Source organism: Centroberyx gerrardi, chromosome 3, assembly GCF_048128805.1.
Source record: "Centroberyx gerrardi isolate f3 chromosome 3, fCenGer3.hap1.cur.20231027, whole genome shotgun sequence".
NCBI lineage: Eukaryota > Metazoa > Chordata > Actinopteri > Beryciformes > Berycidae > Centroberyx > Centroberyx gerrardi.
Window position 1 is genome coordinate 19089997 of NC_135999.1, and position 20923 is coordinate 19110919.

At 42.1% G+C, this 20923-nt stretch overlaps 2 protein-coding genes across 2 annotated transcripts; one reads left to right on the plus strand and one right to left on the minus strand.

Annotated features, from left to right (window-relative positions):
* Positions 1-270: 270 nt before the first annotated feature.
* Positions 271-10951, minus strand: slc26a11 (solute carrier family 26 member 11). The gene is made up of 14 exons (XM_071915263.2): positions 10828-10951; positions 9716-9987; positions 9109-9301; positions 8491-8576; positions 6382-6604; positions 5438-5616; positions 5267-5339; positions 4643-4754; positions 4468-4523; positions 3224-3364; positions 3003-3130; positions 2144-2243; positions 1853-1986; positions 271-1692 (listed from the first exon to the last, which is right to left on the minus strand). Exons 2-14 carry the CDS (start codon positions 9929-9931, stop codon positions 1585-1587), a joined length of 1749 nt encoding a protein of 582 aa, XP_071771364.1. The 5' UTR covers positions 9932-9987; positions 10828-10951; the 3' UTR covers positions 271-1584.
* Positions 10952-11103: 152 nt separating this feature from the next.
* On the plus strand, positions 11104-20169 carry sgsh (N-sulfoglucosamine sulfohydrolase (sulfamidase)). Its single transcript, XM_071915315.2, has 9 exons — positions 11104-11444; positions 12015-12175; positions 12297-12402; positions 13019-13398; positions 15683-15764; positions 15961-16164; positions 17329-17495; positions 18186-18403; positions 19704-20169. The coding sequence occupies exons 1-9, from the start codon at positions 11360-11362 to the stop codon at positions 19885-19887; spliced, it is 1587 nt and encodes a 528-aa protein (XP_071771416.2). The 5' UTR covers positions 11104-11359; the 3' UTR covers positions 19888-20169.
* Positions 20170-20923: the final 754 nt, after the last annotated feature.

A 20923-nucleotide genomic window follows, 5' to 3' on the forward strand; every position in this document is an offset into this window, starting at 1 on the left:
CTTTGATGTACCTTCAGGCACATACATTTTCCTAACATAACTCCTCGAGTCATCACCCCCCTTATATTTGTTCTGTCTGACATGCAGCACTTTGCAAATACACATCCTCCATTTCCAGTCTGTAAATCTGTAAAATGGGCATCTTAACCTCATCCATTAATTTGTAATGCTGAAAAACCTGAATTGTAAATTTGTTCAATTTCTCCATGGGGACACATTAAGAAAATAATAGTTGAAGGAATTAAAAAAAAATACTACAGTACAAGCAAGTTAAAAGATGGATTTAATATGCAGTCAAAGTAATTGTAAGCCTTTATTGCTTTCTTCTTATTCTGATTGGGTAATCCAAAATGTGTGTAAAATACTAAAACTACCAGAATTTAGAGTGAAAGTCCCTGCAAGACCAATAAGATTATTAATGGCATTCTGGTTATTCTGAAACTCTGCGGCTTGGTTATTAGCTGTCTACAGTACCAACAAAACCATCCTTTAGTGTTTCTTCATCAATGTCACATAGTGCACACTGCAGAATAAATGGAAAAATACAATATATATATAACATTTGAAAAGCACATTTTGATACCAAAAGATTGTTTTCATATCAATAACATCTTCAGTGTTGAGTTCTTCATACAATATTCAAGAGGACTTCTCTCTTTCTAAATGATCAACTAAAACACACACACACACACACACACACACGCGCACACACACACACACACACGCACACGCACACACACACACACACACACAAAGCATACACACGACAATGTAAACTTTTATCCAGAATGTGAACACAAATAAGGTACAAGCTCTGTGGGAGAACCAGTTACAACTCAGAGAAAAATCCTTGTATAGACATGGTGATTTAGTTCAATTAGAGAAATTGCAATATTTTAACCTCTCCTTTTACCTAGATAAGTAATCTGTGTTATTTGGGAGGAACCTCATAATGTTAGGTGATATTTGGTGTACTAGTTTCATGGGTGTCAATTTCCTTTCCGTCTATTCTTTATTCCTACACACTTAGATCCCTTTTCTTATTCTCTGTGGCCAGACTTGCTCTGATTCCGCTCCACTATGTACTTCAGTTCTGAAAAGGTTAAAAAGATAAGAGATAGAGAGATAGAGTTCGTATCAGATTATTTCCTTCTCTCAAGTCTTCATTCATAAAGGACAGAAAGCTACAAAATGTCCTGAGATAAGTAACAAGGAATCTGCATCTTTGACAAAAGAACAAAAACAATGCTATGAAACATGATACTGGATTTGGGCCGAGTTTTGTCGTAGTGTTGTAACTCAATGCTAAAGAGATTCCAAAATGACTTGAAATGTCAAGATTAGCAGATGCAAAGATCTTCAAAGGGCAACACTTGTTGTCAAAAAAGGATATCACTTGGTAACTGGCATCACTAAACAACTTGGTAGTCACTAAACGACTCGTTGGAGGTAGATCATCAGTGTTCAGCTCCACTGTGGCCTGATTGGCCCAGAGGGAAAGTGTCAGTGATTGGTCTGTGGCTGTATTGCTTCTGCGCAGCATCAAAAATCATCAGTCCAGCTTGTGATTGGACAGTTGTCGGGTCAGTCGTTGAGGCGGGTTCCCAGCTCGATCTGCAGCGCCGCCTCCACACTGTCTGTGTGCTGGAGATCCGGCAGATCCGCTGCTAGTAGAACCTGCAGAACGGAGGGCTAAGGAAGGAAGCAAGATTGGAAGGAAGGACAGATAGCGATAGAAAGAGATTGGTAGGTGGATAGACAGATAGAGAGAGAGAGAGAAATTGTTTAAAAAGTATGTCGGCCAATACAAATCCTCTGTACCCAGAAATGCAGCGAGAGGTAATGGTTGTACCTGCAGTCTGGAGAAGACCAGCACCGCTCCTCGTAGTTTGAACTGCCTCAGCAGGTCGCTGAGCTCACTGACCACTGAGTAGTCTATGGTGCTGACATGATGGCAGTCCAGGACTACTGACCGTGGAGGAGAAGCTGAGGGAGCGACAGGGGGGGAAGGCCAAGGGAGAGACGTTTAGGGGAAGGAGAGGAAAGGAGGAGGAAACACAGCATGTTAGTATTTCATGGAGCAGCTGCAGCCTTCAGAAACGAAGTATCCTCGACAAAGAGAGGGGAGCAGACGAACCCTTACCCTGCAGAGCCTGAGTGTGTATGATGCGGCTGAGGTACTCTGTGGCGGGGAAACTCAACCCACTGCCCAGCTCCATCACCAGCACGCCATGATCAGATACCTGCACACAGTCGGCACACATGGTTAACGGGAAAATCCAACTTCGGACACACTCACTGTTAGATATCATCAATGTGTGATTCAGTGCACTCCAGGAGTTATTCTGTGATGTGAAGTGTTGTAATTTACTTTTTCGTTGTACCCACTTTCCCTCAACCCGCTTTGACTATGTCTACTTCAGCTAGCGATTTCCTACATTTCCCAGAATAACTTTCAACAACAACCAGAGAACGGGCCTAAACTTGTTGCATTCAGCTGTGGGTTATAGGTGTAGGTGGAGAGAGCAATAGTGATAGCGGAGTGAGAGATTCTCCAGTCAAGAAGAAGTCAAGAGTCGTGCCCCTTACTCAAAATACAACATGTCTTGTGGCTGCATTGCATTCTGGTCTATTGAGGCTGTGAGTCAGTGGAGAAATGTGTATCTCTGCCTCTTCTAAGATGGATTTCTCCCTGTATGATTGTTGAATGTCGATGCTGAATGGCGGCTCTAGAAAAGAAGCCCTTGGTCTTTGATTCTGAGGGTCTGACACCAAAACTTGATGTTTATCATTGATATTTAGATGGTTGACATTTTTTCTCCCATTAAATTCCATTGTAGCTGTGATGGAAATATCTTGACGGGACGGTAATAGGAAAAATACACCACCAAACAACAAGATGGAACCAGGATTGCAAGGTACATCGCCAATAGCTGTTTTTTTAACAGTGTTAAAGTGTTTTAGAGTGGATTTTTTTTCACACAAATGCAGTGTTATACTACCTTTAATTTAGGTCTGGCGATGTTGTACAGCAGCATGGCTCCAGATACAGCCATCCCTCCTACGATGCCGTACTGCACCGCCCAGAAACTCATCAGGAAGGTCACAGAGAAAGGCAGCAGGTCCAGCTCTGTGGAAGGAAGACACACAAGCATGAGACAAACAAACACATAAATGAACACAAACCTACACAAGCATGGAAGACACATCAGTTAAAACTCACTGCATATCCTCCACATCTTAGCCACGACGCGGTAATCCACCATGGGAGCTACGGCACAGATGATAACTGCTGCCAGAGAAGCTTTGGGAATGTAGTAGAAGGCCGGCATGAGGAACGCCAAGGAAAGCAGCACTATCACACCTGGAGAGAGACACAGACAGAGAGGAAGACTGTAGATCTTCTTCAGTGAAACATCTCACTTCCAAACCAAGAGCAGAAAACCTTGATACACCTTAAATAAAACACACTCGAGCAACCACACATGCACAAAGCGAGAGAAAGAGAGAGAGAGAGAATGGAAAACGTGTGAGAAATAGCTATTTTTGGTGTCCCAGATGATGATCAAACAAAGTAAACAAAAGGACAACATTGCCTTTGCTTCTTGTCTGGCCTGGAGGAGAATCATGTCACCAAACCCACCAAAGACATCATCATGTCTAAGTGATTTGATGTATTATTTGAAACTAGAAAAGATAACTTACACAGTTAGCAAATTCTATTTGGGGCTCTATGATCTCTCACTTTGATGAACTGAAAACTTTGCCTGAGCAATCATGTATCATATAACAAATCATGAATTATATAACAAAAAAGTTTATATAGTCGTCCTTGTTTTTCCTTTCCTTCCCTTCTTTTTCCTTCCCTTCTGTTCTTCTCTGACTCCTCAGCTGTTGATCACATAGTTAGTGTTGTGCACATTTGTGTCTCATTCATTTGTGTACTAAGTTTTTATTAGTATTAAGTGTCCTATGGGCAGTTTGTATTGGAAGGGGGTGGACAGAAAGAAGGGAAAAATGAATATTTGTGTTCTATGTATGTCTTCTCTATCTGTAAATACAAATAAATGACAAACTACCAGGGTAATACTGGCAGACAGTTTGTTTGTAATACTGTCAGTTTGTTGTCTTTTATTGTAGCCTATCTGTCCACATCTGCTAAACCTGTTTTGTTATTTCTTTTAACAGCAGCAGCAATTTCCCCTTGAAGGACAATAAAGTTTTCCTTATCTTAAAACAACAACAAACAAACATGAGTTATTATGATAGCGACACTACCACATGTAACCACTGGGGAGAGGCAGAGACTACTGAGAATGAAAGACGGTACGGAGAAGACGCCTTACAGAGGAGAGGGAGGGGGAGAGAGGAAGCCAGGAAATGAGAAGTGGAAAAAATATATGATAACAGAGAAAGAGGGTGAAAGAGAGAGCAGGCAGAGTGAAAGTTGAAAGTTTTGGGACTCACTAGTGACGATCCCTCCAGCTGGAGTGCACACTCCTGTCTGGGAGTTCACCGCTGTCCTGCAGAGGAAGAGAACACAGTATTAGCACATTCGAAAAATTACACTGTAAATATCTGATATCTGATGCTCTCTCTCTCTCTCTCTCACACACACACACACACACACAGACACACACACCTTCCAAAGCTGCCAGTGACAGGATAGGCTGACACAAAGGAGCCCATGATGTTGGTCAGACCAATTGCAAACAGCTCCTGGTTGGCGTCGATCCTGTAGTCGTTCTGACTGGCTGAGAGAGAGAAACACAGTAGAGATCGGACGATATGCTTTTGTCACGATACGCGGTATGGGGTTCACGATTCGATACAACCAAAAAGTTCAATGACAACAAAGTCTGACTGTGCAGAATTTATGTTTATTTCTAAGCTACAAATCTAGCAATGCCATTGGCTTGCTAGAATTACGAATTACAAAGTGCAAATAATATTTAGATGGAGAGCTTGTGAAATTGTGATGGTCAAGCCGTCTCATTTGTAATTACTACAGCAGAATAAAATGTAGCTAACATCACGATTCATTTTTCTGCCCCACATACGTATTGTCACATTTTTGTATTGCGATATATTAAATTTTAATATATTGTCCCATCCCTACCGGTCAACCACCTGATAAACCCCTCTTTGCTTATCTGGCCTGATTTATTTCATGTTAGTTAAATGTGTAACAAAGTACTGTTGCAAAAAAAAAAACGAGCTGATTGTGACTAAAGGATTAAAAGAATTGGAAAGAGAAGAAACTTACCAAAAGCTTTAGCAATAGCAATGCTCTCCAACAGACCCATGAAAGGAATCACAGCAAGCCCTCCTCCAAAACCCTGCCCAAACAGATAGACAGACAGGCCCGCTTATCCAGCTTTGATGCACTTGTTATGAAGCAGAGCGATTTTGAAAAAGTTGTAACTCAAATGATCACCTCTACAATCTCTCCAAAGGTGACAACAGTGCCGTTGGCTGTGGTGTCGGTGGTGGGCGGCGGCCTGAACGGCGGGAGCCCCTTAGACGTTTTCCCGGTGATGGTGAAGACGTGATAACCATAAGCGTCCCAGGAAAACGCCACGAAGGATGCAGCCACCACCACCAGGGCGTTACGCACTGGACGGGACAGGAGGCACGAGAATGACAAAGGAAGTTAGAGGAACATTTTAAAACAGTAAAACCTGGGCGTCCTGGTGGCTTAGTGGTCTAAGGCACGTCCCATGTAAACACAACGTCCTGAGTTCGAAGCCGATCCAGGACCTTTGACATCCCGTCAACCCCTTCTCTCTCCCAATCTTTCGTGTCTATCTGTACTTTGAACTTTCGAAAATGCCCCAAAAAATTATCTTTAAAAAAAAGTAAAACATGCAGCAAAAAGATGTGTATGCACATGTAAAAAAAAAAAACAACAACCTTGACCACAACACCATGAATCACTAAAGATAAAGAAAAGAAAATACATGCACACTGGAATGATGCTCTTTAGTGTTTATTTGTAGCAATGTTTTGCCCTCAGGTTTTGCCCTCACATTTCTTTATCTTTTCTTTGTTTTTTTCAGTCATTATGTTTGAAACGCACTGGCTTTAATCCATGACAATTAAGGCTTTTTAAAATTTCTAGCGTTTAGTCTCTTCCCTCCTTACTGGATTTAGAGTGCCTTGGAATTTGTGTATACAGCTCAAGAATTAACTTTTTTCTCACTGAAGGTTTTCAATCTTAGAGCTAGTATCTCAGTTTTCTACAGTATTTTTTTTTAATCTTTTGTAAAATTAAAACATGGACATAGGCATACATGCATATAAAAAGACAGACGCATTCACGCTCACACACACACACACACACACACACACACACACACACACACACACACAGGTACTGACCGGTAGCAATGCCCCGCACCATTCTGCTGGCGACTCTGGAGTAGGTGGGAGAGTCGTCAGACGGGGGGCCCAGACTCGTCTTCATCAGCGTCAACATGACCAGCAGAGCGAGACACAGCAGACCCAGGACCACGTCACCTACCCGCGCCTCTGGGATCTTGTAGAACGTGTAGTAAACCTGCAGGAAGAACTCCTGGGGAACGCCTTTGAGCCCCAGTATGTTCTAGACACAGAAATAAACACGGCTGCCGTCAGCCGCAGACACTGTCACTGAAGAAGAGAAGTTGTAGCTCTGATCCAGGGGTGTCCAAACTTTTTTTCCTGAGGGCCACATACAGAAAAATATACGAAAGACTGGGCCACTCACTAGACATGAGGTATACTGCCTCACTTCTAATGCACTAACATTGGTAAAATCAATCAAATGCAGGTAAATTACGTTTGATAATTGAACATGTTTGAAGAAAAAAAGCCTCCATCACAGCTCTCCATTAGTAGATTTTCATTTTATTTTTTACAAAAAGGTTGGCAGGTCATTCTCTCAGTGACAGCCTCAGATTGGTTCTTAGGATGCTGATCCCTCTTCATTGTCCTGCATGAAGGGAGAGACAAGAAGAGAAATAGGGGATGTGGATATTTCAAGCTTGTTACACAAATAAATAATTGGGCTTGTTAACACATCAACTAATGTTTGTTAAAAAATTGTCATCAACTTTAATTAACTGAATTTATTAAGTAATTGGGCTTATTGACACATGAAAACTGTGTGTATATTTTTAACTCACCTGTAATGGGAAGAATGTTGCGCTCAGTGGGAGCAGTGATGCTGCGCTTTGGTCTTAAGGATAGCTGGCAAGTCAGGAGTAAGTTTTGTGGTTGAGACGCGAAGGACGTCACGGAGATGGCTGTCGGTCATTCTGGTTCTCAATCTGCTTTTGTTCAGCGTTAACAGAGAGCTGCTCACAGATGTATGTTGAGCCGAACAGACTCATCATTCATTTTGCGTGGCGTCTCATCAGAGGAAACTTGCCCTTTTCCAAGCTCCGGTAGAAGTCAGGTAGGGAGAGAAGCTGATGTTGATTCTTCAGAGAATCATCACACTGCATTTCGATCAGTTCTAATTGCAGACTCACTTCCACTTCTTCTGCATCCATTGAAAACGGAGCCGCAAACAGTGTGATTTCCTTCTCAATGACAGAAAAATCCTGAAAGCGCTGACTGAATTCTGTAATGAGATATGTGATCACACACACATATTCTCCCATTTTAGCAGAGAGCTTGGCATTTGGAAATGCGCATTTGATTTCGGTCAGCATGGGGAAGTGCGCTACATTGAAGTTGCGCAGTTGTGACTCGAAGAGACGGAGCTTCGCACGGAATGCTTTCATGTGCGCATACAGCTGTGGTACAAGCTGCTCTTTGCCTTGTTGCTGATACGGGCCAATTAAAAATGGATGGCGGGCCGCAGTTGGCCCGCGGGCCGTAGTTTGGACACCCCTGCTCTGATCTAATGTTTCCTTCCATCCTTTTATTTGACTCTCTGTATAAGGTTTGTGCATTTTTTAGATAGATCACAGTAGAGAGACATAAGAAAGATTGAGAGAGAGAGAGAGAGAGGGGGATGACAAAGGTCCCAGGCCATATTCAGACCCAGGACCCATGCACCCGATCGTCTCACAATCCCCCAATTAAATGGTAGAAATGGCTGACACAAATCCAGCATTCCTATGCTGATAAAACCTCCTTACACTGGCTCCCAATTCAAGACAGATCTTATTTCAAAGCACTGATCATAACGTGTGTGATTGCTTACCTTACTGGTTTTATTTTATTCTATGTACATGTTAATCACTTTTCATTCTTGATATCTTAGCTTTTTATGAAGTGTATTGAGACAACTCTGTGACTTTGCACTTTATAATAAACATAATAATAAACAAATAAACTTGAACTTGAACTTGAACAAGCAGCGGACTCCAGAATTAAGGTATTATAGCAAACAGGAGCTGTTTGCTTTGTGGCTTTGGAAGGTGTGTGCTTCTCTGTCTCTATCTCTGTATGTGTGTGTGTGTGTGTGTGTGTGTGTGTGTGTGTGCGCTTAACTCGCACCTTGACCTGGCCAAAGCCTATGGTTACTGCAGCAGCACAGGTGAAGCCTTTTATTACAGGAAAGGAGATGAAGTCCAACAGGAACCCTGCAGACGACAAGCAGAGCAGCCAGTGATCTACAGATCTATGACTTTGGATCAAGAACCAAAACCATGACTGAGATCAATAGATACAAGATAGAACCTGTAGAGCCTTTCACAAACTGCGTCTGGTTAGGCACAGGAAGTCATAGACACGGTGGTAGGAAGTGGCTCTGCCGCACTGACAAACTGACTTCCTGCTTCTCCACAATCTCTGCTCTTGTCATTAAACATCCACTTCATCCCTCTCCATCCCTCTCTAAAACCCCTCTCTAAATCCACTCCCTCTCTCTCTATCTAACAATCTATTGTCGGTGTCAGGTGAAAACCTTGTGTGCAACTTTCCAAAAACTAAAAAATAGCCTTGTTTTTTTGTTTATAGCTTGACGACCATGCATTGTTGGAGCTCATCCAGTAGGTTTTGAAAGTCTTTTTTAAGCCTTTCAAAAGGGTTTCGTAGAAATTTCTCAGCCCACAGAGGACCTTCAACTGAACATGAAAATAATTTCCACATGACAACAGCGATCTCCTCCCTTACCTAATCTCAATAACGCCATGGCAGCTTGGATGACGCCACACAGGAGGCTGAGGAGCACGGCTCGGCCGGGCTGCCCCCCCACCAAGGAGGAGCACAGGAGGGACATGATGGCCGTGGGACCCAGGGTCACGTCCTTGGAGGTCCCCAGCAGGGTGTAGATGAACCCCCCCATGAAGGCAGAGTACAGGCCGAACTGTGGAGAGACAGGTTTATCAATTAGAAGAGAGCAAAAGCATCAATGTGACAGAAAGGAAACTAAATCCATAAATGATGAATTATGATGTGATGGGTGACAGAGAGGAAATTGTTATGTGAGTATTATGGAAGACAGTGGCAAAGAAATGGTAAAGCATAAGAAGTGGCACAATGTTCAGCTGCTCATCAGTATGCGAGTCTGTTTATATTTAATCTTTATTTATGCAAAGTACAAAAACTAACTATGCAGACTTGCTCAGTTGCTTTTCCAGCACTGCTCTGCTCATGTAGGGTTTGTATATGTAAGGTTTTATAGTTACTGACATCTCAAGTTTTACAGCGACACCCTCATTCAGCTGTACAGATTACTTAATACAGCTTGATGACAGAACGCCACCCAGCAGAGACTCACCTGCACAGGAAGGCCCGCTACCTCGGCGTACGCCAGGGCCTGCGGCACCGTGGTCAGGCCGACGGTGAGGCCCGCTATCAGGTCCATCTGCAGCCACCTAAGATTGTACCGGGGCAGCCAGGACAGGACGGGCAGCCAGGCCTTCAGCGTGCTGTAGGAGCAGCAGGCCTCCATCCTGCCCCGGGCCGAGACGCCTCCCACCAGAGGACGCTCCATCGTACGAGGGTCAGAGGTGAGGAAGGAGGGTGGAGAAGCCCTGGAGGGGAGGAAGGCTGCGGATGGAGATGAATAGAGAGCTGTAAGTGCACAAAGATACAGACCGATTTTCTTTCCTCAGCATATGGACTATGAACACAGTGCCTTCTTTACACATTTGACTGCATGCACTAGGATTTCTCCTTTTTTTAAAATGTGACTAATCAGCTGATGGGAAGTGCTGCTTGGAGATGTGCTGTGTGTGTGTGTGTGTGTGTGTGTGTGTGTGTGTGTGTGTCCTCCTGAGCAAATATCCAGCGCAGCAAGGCCAACAGGTTGGGTTAGATTAGGTTACACACAAGTAATCAGTTAATACACTTCTCTTTTCAGATTCAGCTATTTTTGTTTTGTGGTTTGATGCAGAGCCTGAGGACAGAAAACAGGTCTATTTCTCTGAAGTCAAAACTGCTTTGTGGACTTCTATAATCATATGACAATTTGGTTAAAGGTCAGTGCTTTGCTAGCTGTACAACAGCCAGAGCTTTTTCTGCATCATCATCCATGAGTAATACGGCTCCCTTACAAAAAAATCACCAATATTCCTATAGGGAGTTTATATGACCTTATCGTACTTTATGGTATTTTGTTTACCCCCTATGGTATTACCATAAGATTTTCTGTGGAGTAATTTTGACCATTGCTATAATTGAAACAATAATAGCATGAGTGATATTTTAAAGTTTTGTTGTTATATTTCCATAGTATCTCTCTAAAACTGAATAGTGAAACATTAAATTGACAAAGTGTAAGAACATAAATAACATATGAACATGAATACATTTCAGATTAGTATGTAAGATGTATGACAACACAAATTAGAACAGAATAGAAAACAATAGAATAGAATAGAATCTTACCCAATACGAGCTCGTCTTCTGTTACATTATGCTTTAGTTTTGCTGTGATTTTAAGTTATAAGTTTCATTTAAAACCACTTCCTCAAAAAGAGACACGCAGAGAGAGAGAGAGAGAGAGAGAGAGAGAGAGAGAGAGAGAGAGAGAGAGAGAGAGAGAGAGAGAGAGAGAGAGAGAGAGAGAGAGAGAGAAAATACTTCCTCGTTTTTTGGAACCGCAACAGCTTCTCATGTGACCGCTGTCATGTGACCAAAGTGGGCGGGGCTTAAGTTGTTTCAGGAAGGCGTGTGATTCAAGTGTCGGAAATGGGTCTATATTGTCGTTTATTGTTGGTAAAACAGCTGATATGTAGCTCTATGAAATAGGACGTTACTTTATTTATTGAGTTTAATACTTTATTCACTGAGATCAATTGCTTTGAAACGCATTAAACACGTGTTTCGAAGCAAAACAATTGAGAGGTTTTGTCCTGAAACTGGAGAAAGTAACGTTAGGCCGAAGTTTTAATGAGTGCGGGTTCAGTTCATCTTCATCATGCTGCACGCGCTGGTTTTGTCTCTTATTTTGGCATCATGTTGCATCGGGGAGTCCAAGAAAAGACATGTCCTTCTAATAATTGGTAAGTGGTCTTCATAGCCTGAATATACCACCCACTCAAACTTGTCCCACACAAATATGTAATAATGTGAACTTTACTTATATGGCACTTTCTAAAAACTGTTTACAAAGTGATTCCCAGCCAAGCAGACTATAGTAAAAACAGCAGGGAGAAAGGAGAACAGTGGAAACAATATGAGAGCAGTTTACAGAAGTAGGAACAACAAAAACAATGGTTTACAATAATGAAAGTCAAGAGAATTCCATATAAGAGCAGTGCAGAAGTAATGACAAAATACTATGCAATAATAAAAAAGTCAAGAGAGGGCAAGTTTATAAAAAAAATAGGTCTTTAAAGGAGATTTAAAAGATGATGCAGACTTGGCCAAATGTATATCCAGTGGCAAGTAGTTCCAAAGTTTAGGGGCTTTGACTGCAGATGCCCTTTGACCTCAGTCAGGACTAAACCAGGTGCTTCTTTGGGTGTGTAGACCTCACTCCCCACCCTACACACACACACACACACACACACACACCATGGCATCACCTCTTTGTAAACCTTCAGCCCTTCTGTCTTTGCCCCCTTTCCCAGCCGATGACGCAGGTTTTGAGACAGAAGTGTACAACAACTCTGCGGTCCGCACCCCCCACCTCCGCTCGCTGGCCCGCCGCAGCTTGGTATTCCGCAACGCCTTCACCTCCGTCAGCAGCTGCTCCCCCAGCCGCTCCGCCATCCTCACCGGCCTGCCACAGGTAACACACACACACACACACACACACACACACACACACACACACACTGTCCCATCAATGGGTCCTTATAATTTTGTTCATGAATGCAGAGCAACAAGGTCTGTTTGTCCTGCGTTCTCAGCACCAGAACGGCATGTATGGCCTTCATCAGGGAGTCCACCACTTCGACTCGTTTGACGGAGTACAGAGTCTGCCTCTGCTCCTGAACCGAGCCGACGTCCATACAGGTAAATAAAAAAGTCACCACTTCTACTTTGTTTTTATTTAGGACTAGACAATAACAGTTGGTCACCAGGGCTATTACAGTCATGATATACTGATGAAATGACTATATAATGGGTCATACGCAGCTCATGAGTACACATACAGACCCACTTTCCCCAATATTCTAGAATTGTGTTGTTACATAGTCTGATGGAAAAGGCTCATAAAAAGTCATAAATGTTGTTTACAAGTGCTATACAATCAGTCTTTGTTGGAGGTTCTTTCTGTAGCTACTTATGTGTTATAGCTTTCTTACTAGCTGCTAAACAGAAAAGTAAAGATGCTGGTTGCGCTCAGATGAAGATCAATTGTAATGCAGGTGCAAGAATCAAAGGCTTGTAAACTAAAAAATATATATATTCTTATAAATTCTTCTTCTTCTTTCTTCTTCTTATTTTCCCATTTTTCTAGTTTACTAGCTGCTAAAAAAATGTAAGAAGGTATTTGTCCTGCACCAGAAGGTCTGTACACACACCTTCTTGCTGTTTGTGGCTTTCTATGCTAATTTCTCTCTCTCTCTCGCTCTCTCTCTTGCTCTCTCTCTCTCTGTCTCTCTGTCTCTCTCTCACGGTCATACAGGTATAATTGGGAAGAAGCATGTTGGCCCTGGGTCTGTATACCCTTTCGATTTTGCCTACACGGAGGAAAACAACTCCGTGCTCCAGGTGGGCCGGAACATCACCCGGATCAAACTCCTGGTCCGGAAGTTTTTCCAGACCCACAAAGAGGAAGCCGTTGAGCGAAGGGAAAAGGAAGGAAAGGGGAACAAAGGAGAAAGAGCGAATAGAGAAGAGGAAGAGAGGCCATTTTTCCTCTACGTCGCGTTCCATGACACCCACCGGTGTGGACACTCCCAGCCGCAGTACGGAGCTTTCTGTGAGAAGTTTGGTAACGGTGAAATGGGAATGGGTAGAATTCCCGACTGGACACCGGAATATTACACACCGGAGCAAGTTAAGGTCGGTGACATACGATAGTAAGAGAAATTATGACCATTTCATTCTCTTGGCCATTTTATCAATACACAGGATATGATGTTAATATCCCTTGTGCCATAATCCAAGGTGAGCATTCCTATGGAGGCACAATTCAGAGTCTGCAAATGAGTATCAGTATCATCAGGCTACACCGTCATAAATCTACAGCACCATATAACAGGCAGCAACACATACCAGTTATCTACTCTAGCCTTCAGGGTGAGTGAGTGTAGGAAAGTCATTGGGTTATCAAGTGGGCACCCTCCTTCACCCATGTTCCGTTGAATTAGGTCCACAACACCTCAAGAAGGCTCAACAGTGTATTCCAGAGTCCCAGAAACAGAAACACCCCCCTCTTTGCCCAGACTCAGCAGACCCAAGTCCACTACACTGCTGCCGCTGTCACCTGCACCTTAGTTATCAACAACACTACTCTACATCACGCACTACCATCAATATCCCTTTCTTTTTTTTTTTATTAATGTTTTTGGTCAGACATTTACATTGAAATATCAGTTACATTATTACAGTTACATGAATGACATATAATATGTCTTCTTTCAGGGTCTGTCCAGTCTTTTTTTAAACAACTAAAAGAAAAAAGTCTGCAGTCCAGCAATAACATTCAAATCTAGCCAGACAAACAACACAAAACACAGAGCATCAAAATGAAGACACAAGAAACAAACAAAAAAAAAACACAAAAAAAACACAACACCCTAGGAAATCTACATAGCATAAACAATCAATATCCCTTTCTGTTCAGAACATTAAGTTACATGCTACATCTAAACCCTACCAAGTCACATACTATGAAAGTTATATCCTACACTTGCCCAAGCAGAGAGCAGATAGTCCTCATATCCACATTGTATCTGCTTAGGCAAAGCTAAGTCTGACTGGCCCTGCTGGCTTCTTCTAGCAGCTTCTCATTGAATGCCATGTTTATATAAGTCACACGATTACACAGAGGCCCTGTTTGTGCTGGCTTTAAGTATGGTTGCTACCAACGTAATCTGCAAACAAATTCTAGCACGAGGCTACTTCATTATTTCTACTAGACACTTAGGCCCCGTTTATGCAGGCTCTTATTACCAAACAAGTGTGCAAACAAATTCTGACTCACTAATGTTCACTCATGCTACCAAGCTAATGCTAACACAAGGCTGACCCAAACATGCTATGATAAGATAAATCAGATGAAAAGATTTAATAGACAGACACCCCACTCTATCATTGCAAAACAAGGGTTATTAGCTATAAAAGTTAAATTGATGTGAAAAATGATGAATAATGAATATTTGTTCATGTCCTAGCATGCACTTATTTAACAATACCTGCTAAAAAAATTACACAATTTTTATTTTCTCATATTTTTATATCCAAAACTCCATTACTTGTCCTATCTAGAAAACAGCATATTTTTACTGGTTCCTCATTGCGTACCAGTAGACATACATAAAAATTCCAACCAATATCATCAGACATTTTTGAATAATCCTCCTCCCCTCATGATATAAATCCTGCAACTTCATAACTTTCAAAGTACCACACATGGCAACACCAGGGACAAAATCTTCCTCCTGTACCTCTCTCTTCTTCGCTTCCTGCACTCGAAGGGTTTCCTCCTCTGCTGCTCCAGTAACGGGGGTGATGGAGGTGTTGGAAGTGATGGAGGAGGCCGGTGGTCGTCTACAAGAGAAGGCCGACCAGCATCCAGCTCTTCTGACTCACTTTCCTTGTTTGCTATGGTTCTCCCCCGCTCACTTGTGAATGATCCCTCCTCGTGTTTCGTCCCACTCCAACATCTTCTTTCAACCAGAAATGCGTCAAATTAGGGAGGCAAGACACCCTTGAAAGGCCGTTTCATGTTGTCTTTACAAAGGTGACATTTCAGCCTTTGTGACCTTAATCCCATCAGAGTGTGGTGCTTACCTACTTTGGATTTTCTTTTCACTTCATGCACCACTGCTCCTGTTGTTAGAGTGGAATATTCACTGACTGTATGATGTTTCTGATATAAATCTACACTTGAATGAAGTTCTGCACACTGTCCTCACCTACAGAGCAATTTATTAATGATACGATGTTTCGGTCATCCGACCTTCATCAGGCATCATAATAGGAATGTAATAGATATCCAAAATCTTAAGATCATGTCTGTCTGATGATTATTGTAATGAAATCAATCTTTGACACACACAGACTTGAGAGTTTGATCGATGACACAGTAACACGTGTTCGTTCCTCATCTTGTGTTCTCCAGGTTCCCCCTTTTGTACCAGATACACCTGCAGCACGAGCCGACTTGGCTGCCCAGTACACCACTGTTAGCAGGCTGGACCAGGGTATGTAAAACAAAAGTCAGGTGTGAACTAGACCTGCACACACACACACACACACACACACACACACACACACACATACAGACACACACACAGACACAGACACATACACGCACACAGAAAGGAGGATGGCGAGAAACTCACTGACACCCTAGTAAGAAAGACACGAAACTATAATTGTGTTAATTTCCTCCTGTAGGTATCGGTTTGGTTCTCCAGGAGCTGAGGGCGGCCGGCTATGAGAATGACACACTGGTCATCTACAGCTCAGATAACGGGATCCCCTTCCCTAACGGCAGAACCAACCTGTACCGCTCCGGCACGGCGGAGCCCATGCTGGTGTCATCTCCAGAGCACAGGGAGCGCTGGGGAGACACCAGTCAGGCGTACGTCAGCCTGCTGGGTAAGAGGTGGATGAGGGAGGGGGGGGAATAAGTGGATGCATAGATGGGTCTGTAATGCTGCTTTACTTTGCTCATTTTCTTACCCATAGTTTCACTCTCTTTGAATTGGTTCAAATCACAAGTGAAATTGTTACTTTGTTGCAGTTTTTCATTAGTTTATGTTTCCCACTGCCAGTTGACACATCTGCTTTGCTTTTTAAAAGAAGTTTCCCGAATTTCCCCTAGGGGATCAATAAAGTGCATCTTTATCTTTATCTTTTTAAGTCATATGGCTTTGGAGGTCAGCTGTTCATTGGACAAAATTTTAAATCCTAACAAGCAGATGTTTAAGTAAACAGAATTTAGATATTTTGGCTAGGCTATTTAGACTTGCAGAAATATTGCAAACTATTATTTATGTTGTACAGTTGCTTTGTATTATTTGGAAATTTCCAACAACCTAAAAGCAAAATATGACAGTTATAATAATATGAAGATTTTCCGAGAAGTATGGGGAAATTAAATGCACGATTTCCTGGCAATTTTCTAGTCTTTGGTGCGTTTGCTGTCTCACTTCAAATGAACTGCTCCAGGAAGGAGGCAGGTGTGAAAATGGCCTTGGACTAAAGGCAAAGGGAAATATTTCAGCTCTGATGCGTTGAAGTGCTGAAGGGGCCACAAGAGGGAGACTTGATGATGCTGCATCAGGAGCATGTTAACATCTGAGATGAAATGAGGTGAAACTTAAATGATCCCTGCGCGGAAATTGGGTCGTTTCAGCAGCAAAAAATAATACGGGTAAAAAATAGGGGAAAAAATATAATGTAAGAAGAGAAAAGCATTGAATGCTTACTTAAATATGGATCACTAAATATGATATATGTGAGATATAAACATAAAAAATATAGTAATATAATATCAATATGTATACAGTATGAAATAGTGGGACCATTATAAAAATTATCAGTACATACGGTATGCAGTATGTAACGATTCTATAGTAATAACAATATACATAATAATAACATAACATTATACAGCAATGTCACTGATGACCTCAGGACGGAGGATGCAGCTTTATCTTCAGGACTGTATTCGATCACAGTCCATCTCGCTGTCTCATTCTCTCACTCTGTCTCTCTCCTTCTTTCTCTCTTTTTCTTCTTCTTTCTTTGTTCCGCCAGACGTCACTCCCACCATTCTGGACTGGTTCTCTGTCCCCTACCCGTCCTACAGCCTCCTCGGCAGCCCCTCGACCCCGGTCCATCTCACCGGTCGCTCCTTGCTGCCCGCTCTGGTCACTGAGCCCAGCAGCTGGCTCACCGTCTACGCCAGTCAGTCCCTCCATGAGGTCAGTGGGCCTCGCTGCAGGCCCGGATATGATGTCATCACTACTGTCAGAGATGTCCTACCATGAAGAAATCAAATGTATACTGTATTACAAGCAGGGTCGGGGCCGTTCATGAACTGAACTGAGAATGCATGGCAGATTCCAATTCAGTTCCTGGAGTTGGAATTGGAATTAGAATGTCACCGAGCTCCAAGGAAACAGAATTGGAATTGAATTGGAATGACAGGACACAGGACACAATTGAGTTCCATGAAATTCCATGAAATTCCACTTCTAAGAGAAGTTGTCTTCACTTGCTAAACATTATAAATCAAACATTATGAATCAAAAAAAAGACAGTTAAACAAATCAAATACATTCAGTTATAATGTGTGTATTACGATTACATGTTCTGCATTAAATACCACCTGAAAGGTCCCTTTAACATTTTATGATATTCAGTATTAATAATATAAAACACCACATGTAATCTCAGATATGTGGTAAGCTAAAACAAGAAAACATGGAATTTCACAGAATTTCATATTTTGAATTAAATTAAACTTTTCCTGAAATTCCAATTCAATTCCAATTCTGTCTTCTGTTTTTTCAAATTTCAATTCCAATGATGAGTTCTTTCATGAATCGACCCAAACCCTGATTACAAGGCTTTGACCAGACATTTGACATTTCTTTTCATGACAATTTCAGGTGACCATGTACTACCCAATCCGCTCAGTCCGCCAGGGGGCGTACCACCTTCTCCACAACCTGCACTACCGCATGCCGTTCCCCATCGACCAGGACTTCTACGTGTCGCCCACCTTCCAGGACCTGCTGAACCGCACCCGGCTGCAGCAGCCGACTCACTGGTTCAAAACCCTGCAGCAGTACTACTACAGGGAGCGCTGGGAACTGTTCGACACCAGGTCTGTTAAAGGGCCCATACTCTGCCTTCATGAGTTTGTTTTCAAATATATATTATGGCTCAGGATAAGGAAAATGTTCCTCATGTTGTTTCAGAAATAAATGTAGTTTAGTTAAAAGGGTATTTATTGAATCAATTTGAAGACTTGAGTCCTCAGAGGCAGAACAGCCACAATACTGAACCGTGATTGGCCGACAACACCAGGTCCTCTGATTTAAATGAGGTAAACCTGCTGAGTGGAGGCACAAAAGGAGGGATTTTTGAAAATGAAACTATTTTAAATTAAACCACTGAAACGAAATCAGATTTCAACAATGTCTACATCAAACATCTTTGATCTTATTTGTATATAAGTCGGGGAAAATTTGATTTCCCACAATAAGACAACTTTAAAGCCTCAAACCCTACTGTCTTTTTGTTTGACTTAATTTTATTTAGTCCTTTTTTGGCCTGAGCTATACAACATATTTTAAGCTATACTGTTATGCAAAGGTATACTTTTCTTTTACAATACCATCTATTTGTTCATGTTTCATGGTTTTAGTTATTTTTTTCAAGCACAATATAAAGGGCAAACAATATCACTGGAGGAGGCCCTGTGTAACTTATCTTCTCTCCATAAAGTTTAATCTCTTTACTCGGAAACCAAATCCAGTAAAATAACATTATACTAAAATTTGAAAAACATGAAGATATGGTGGTACATTAGTAGTCAGTACAAAGTGTGTCCAGAAGTGGTCGACTGTTTGGGTCCCCCACCTCTGGAGCCACAGGTGCCCCTGTTGGCCCGGGGTCGAGTCCTGTGTCCCCCCTACTCTCCCTGTCTGCTTTCCAACTGTCCGAATAAATTAGAAATAAAAGCTGGAGGTAAGTGGACCGCCCACTCTCCTTGAAAGAAAAGTCACTGACAAGCAAATATCCGATGTTTACTGGACTGTTGTCTAATAGAATGAAAGATGGTGAACATGACTGTGTCCTCTGGAAAATGCAAAATGGATCAAATCCATGTTAAGAGCAATGAAGGACTGTTGCACACACTGTTCACCTCTGCACTTAAATAGATGGGAGTTTTGAGATTTTGACTGAAATGCTAGTAAAGTATGTAGAATACTCAATACTGTGTGCACACGTTACCTAAAAGCCCTTTATGTCTTTTATAATTCAACCTGACTTTCAGATGTGATTCATTGTAGTGACATTTAGAAGTAGAATTCTATATGGTTCATGTTTTAAGGTATCTCTTGGGTTTTTCTCTGGTTTGTTTTAATGTTTAAATGTTCACAAATAATGCGCCAACACAGGGCAGACCCGTGGGAAACGAGGAACCTGGCGTCGGACCCGTCCTACAGCTCCGTCCTGGAGAGCCTGAGGCAGGGTCTGCAGAAGTGGCAGTGGGAGACGGGGGACCCTTGGGTCTGTGGACCAGACTACGTCCTGGAGGACAAGCTAGAGCCGCACTGCAGACCGCTTTACAACGGACTCTGATGGACTCTTTATGTTGCTGAGCCACATCAAGCTGCCTGTACTGGCCTGGTGACACACTGGCTGCAGTGGCAGAGTGTGAACTCTCTGGACCAGCAAGGTCTGACGTCATGGACTGTGTGTGCACAGATTTGCAGATTTGGAAACTACTTTGTTAGTACTTTTAAGTAGCTATTGATCTTAATTATGATGACGTTCATAAGTACACACACGCTACTTGAGTTTTTTGTATTTAGAATTTTTTGTATGTCAATGTTGTATTTGTTGCTCAAGAATAAACTAAATTGATGCTGCCTTTTCCCAACAATGCTTTTATATCTCATGCTAATCTTTATGTTCCTAGATAATTTGATCATTTAAGTCAGTGACCTTCCTAATCCGTTTCCATACATTTAGGGTACATTTCCCATAGTCCAGACCACAACATAACTGTGTTTCATAGAAAGGCAATATGATTACGCACAGTTCAACTCCTTATGTTAGTATTTTCGTGTACTAATGTAGATGCTTCCCTCTTTTTATTAGTTTCCAACATGCGCTTAGAAGACTAGGCTAATGCATCTCAATCTATGTATGTATTAGTACTAGTGATTACGCGGACTATTAGGCTCATTACGCATGACTGGTAAGGTCGGTAAATCAATTTGGAAAAGTGTTCGTATTGATAAAGGCCTGGTTTTATCCAGAGCTCCACTTTGAAGTAAGAATGAATTGTAAAACGCCCATGTAGAAAACCGATGAAACTCGCACAATTTGGATCAGTCGATTATTCAGTCTCCTGTTTTTCATTGATCTGTTCATCATTTCTTTGTCCGTAGACAGAATCATTCCATTTCCCCTCGTTTATGAAGTCTGTCAGCACTGCGTTCACTAATTACGCTTTGTTGTACACCTTTTGTTGCGTACTGTGGGTGAGAAATGCCTATGTTCTTCTTCTTTGCTATGCAACAGCTCAGTCCCGTTTCGTGTGCGTTTTCCAGTCATATGATCATGACATCAGCCGTTTTTTGTTATTGGTGTCCCAAGTCAGCAATGAGTT

Excerpts from the sequence above, each read along its gene's own strand:
- sgsh (XM_071915315.2), top strand. The coding sequence starts at position 11,360 with ATGCTGCACGCGCTGGTTTTGTCTCTTATTTTGGCATCATGTTGCATC. Across the intron at positions 12,176-12,296 it reads TCCTCACCGGCCTGCCACAG|CACCAGAACGGCATGTATGG; the intron begins GTAACACACACA and ends CTGCGTTCTCAG. Across the intron at positions 17,496-18,185 it reads CCAGTCAGTCCCTCCATGAG|GTGACCATGTACTACCCAAT; the intron begins GTCAGTGGGCCT and ends TGACAATTTCAG.
- slc26a11 (XM_071915263.2), bottom strand. The coding sequence starts at position 9,931 with ATGGAGCGTCCTCTGGTGGGAGGCGTCTCGGCCCGGGGCAGGATGGAG. Across the intron at positions 8,577-9,108 it reads CATGGCGTTATTGAGATTAG|GGTTCCTGTTGGACTTCATC; the intron begins GTAAGGGAGGAG and ends TGTCGTCTGCAG. Across the intron at positions 5,340-5,437 it reads CCTTTGGAGAGATTGTAGAG|GGTTTTGGAGGAGGGCTTGC; the intron begins GTGATCATTTGA and ends CTGTTTGGGCAG.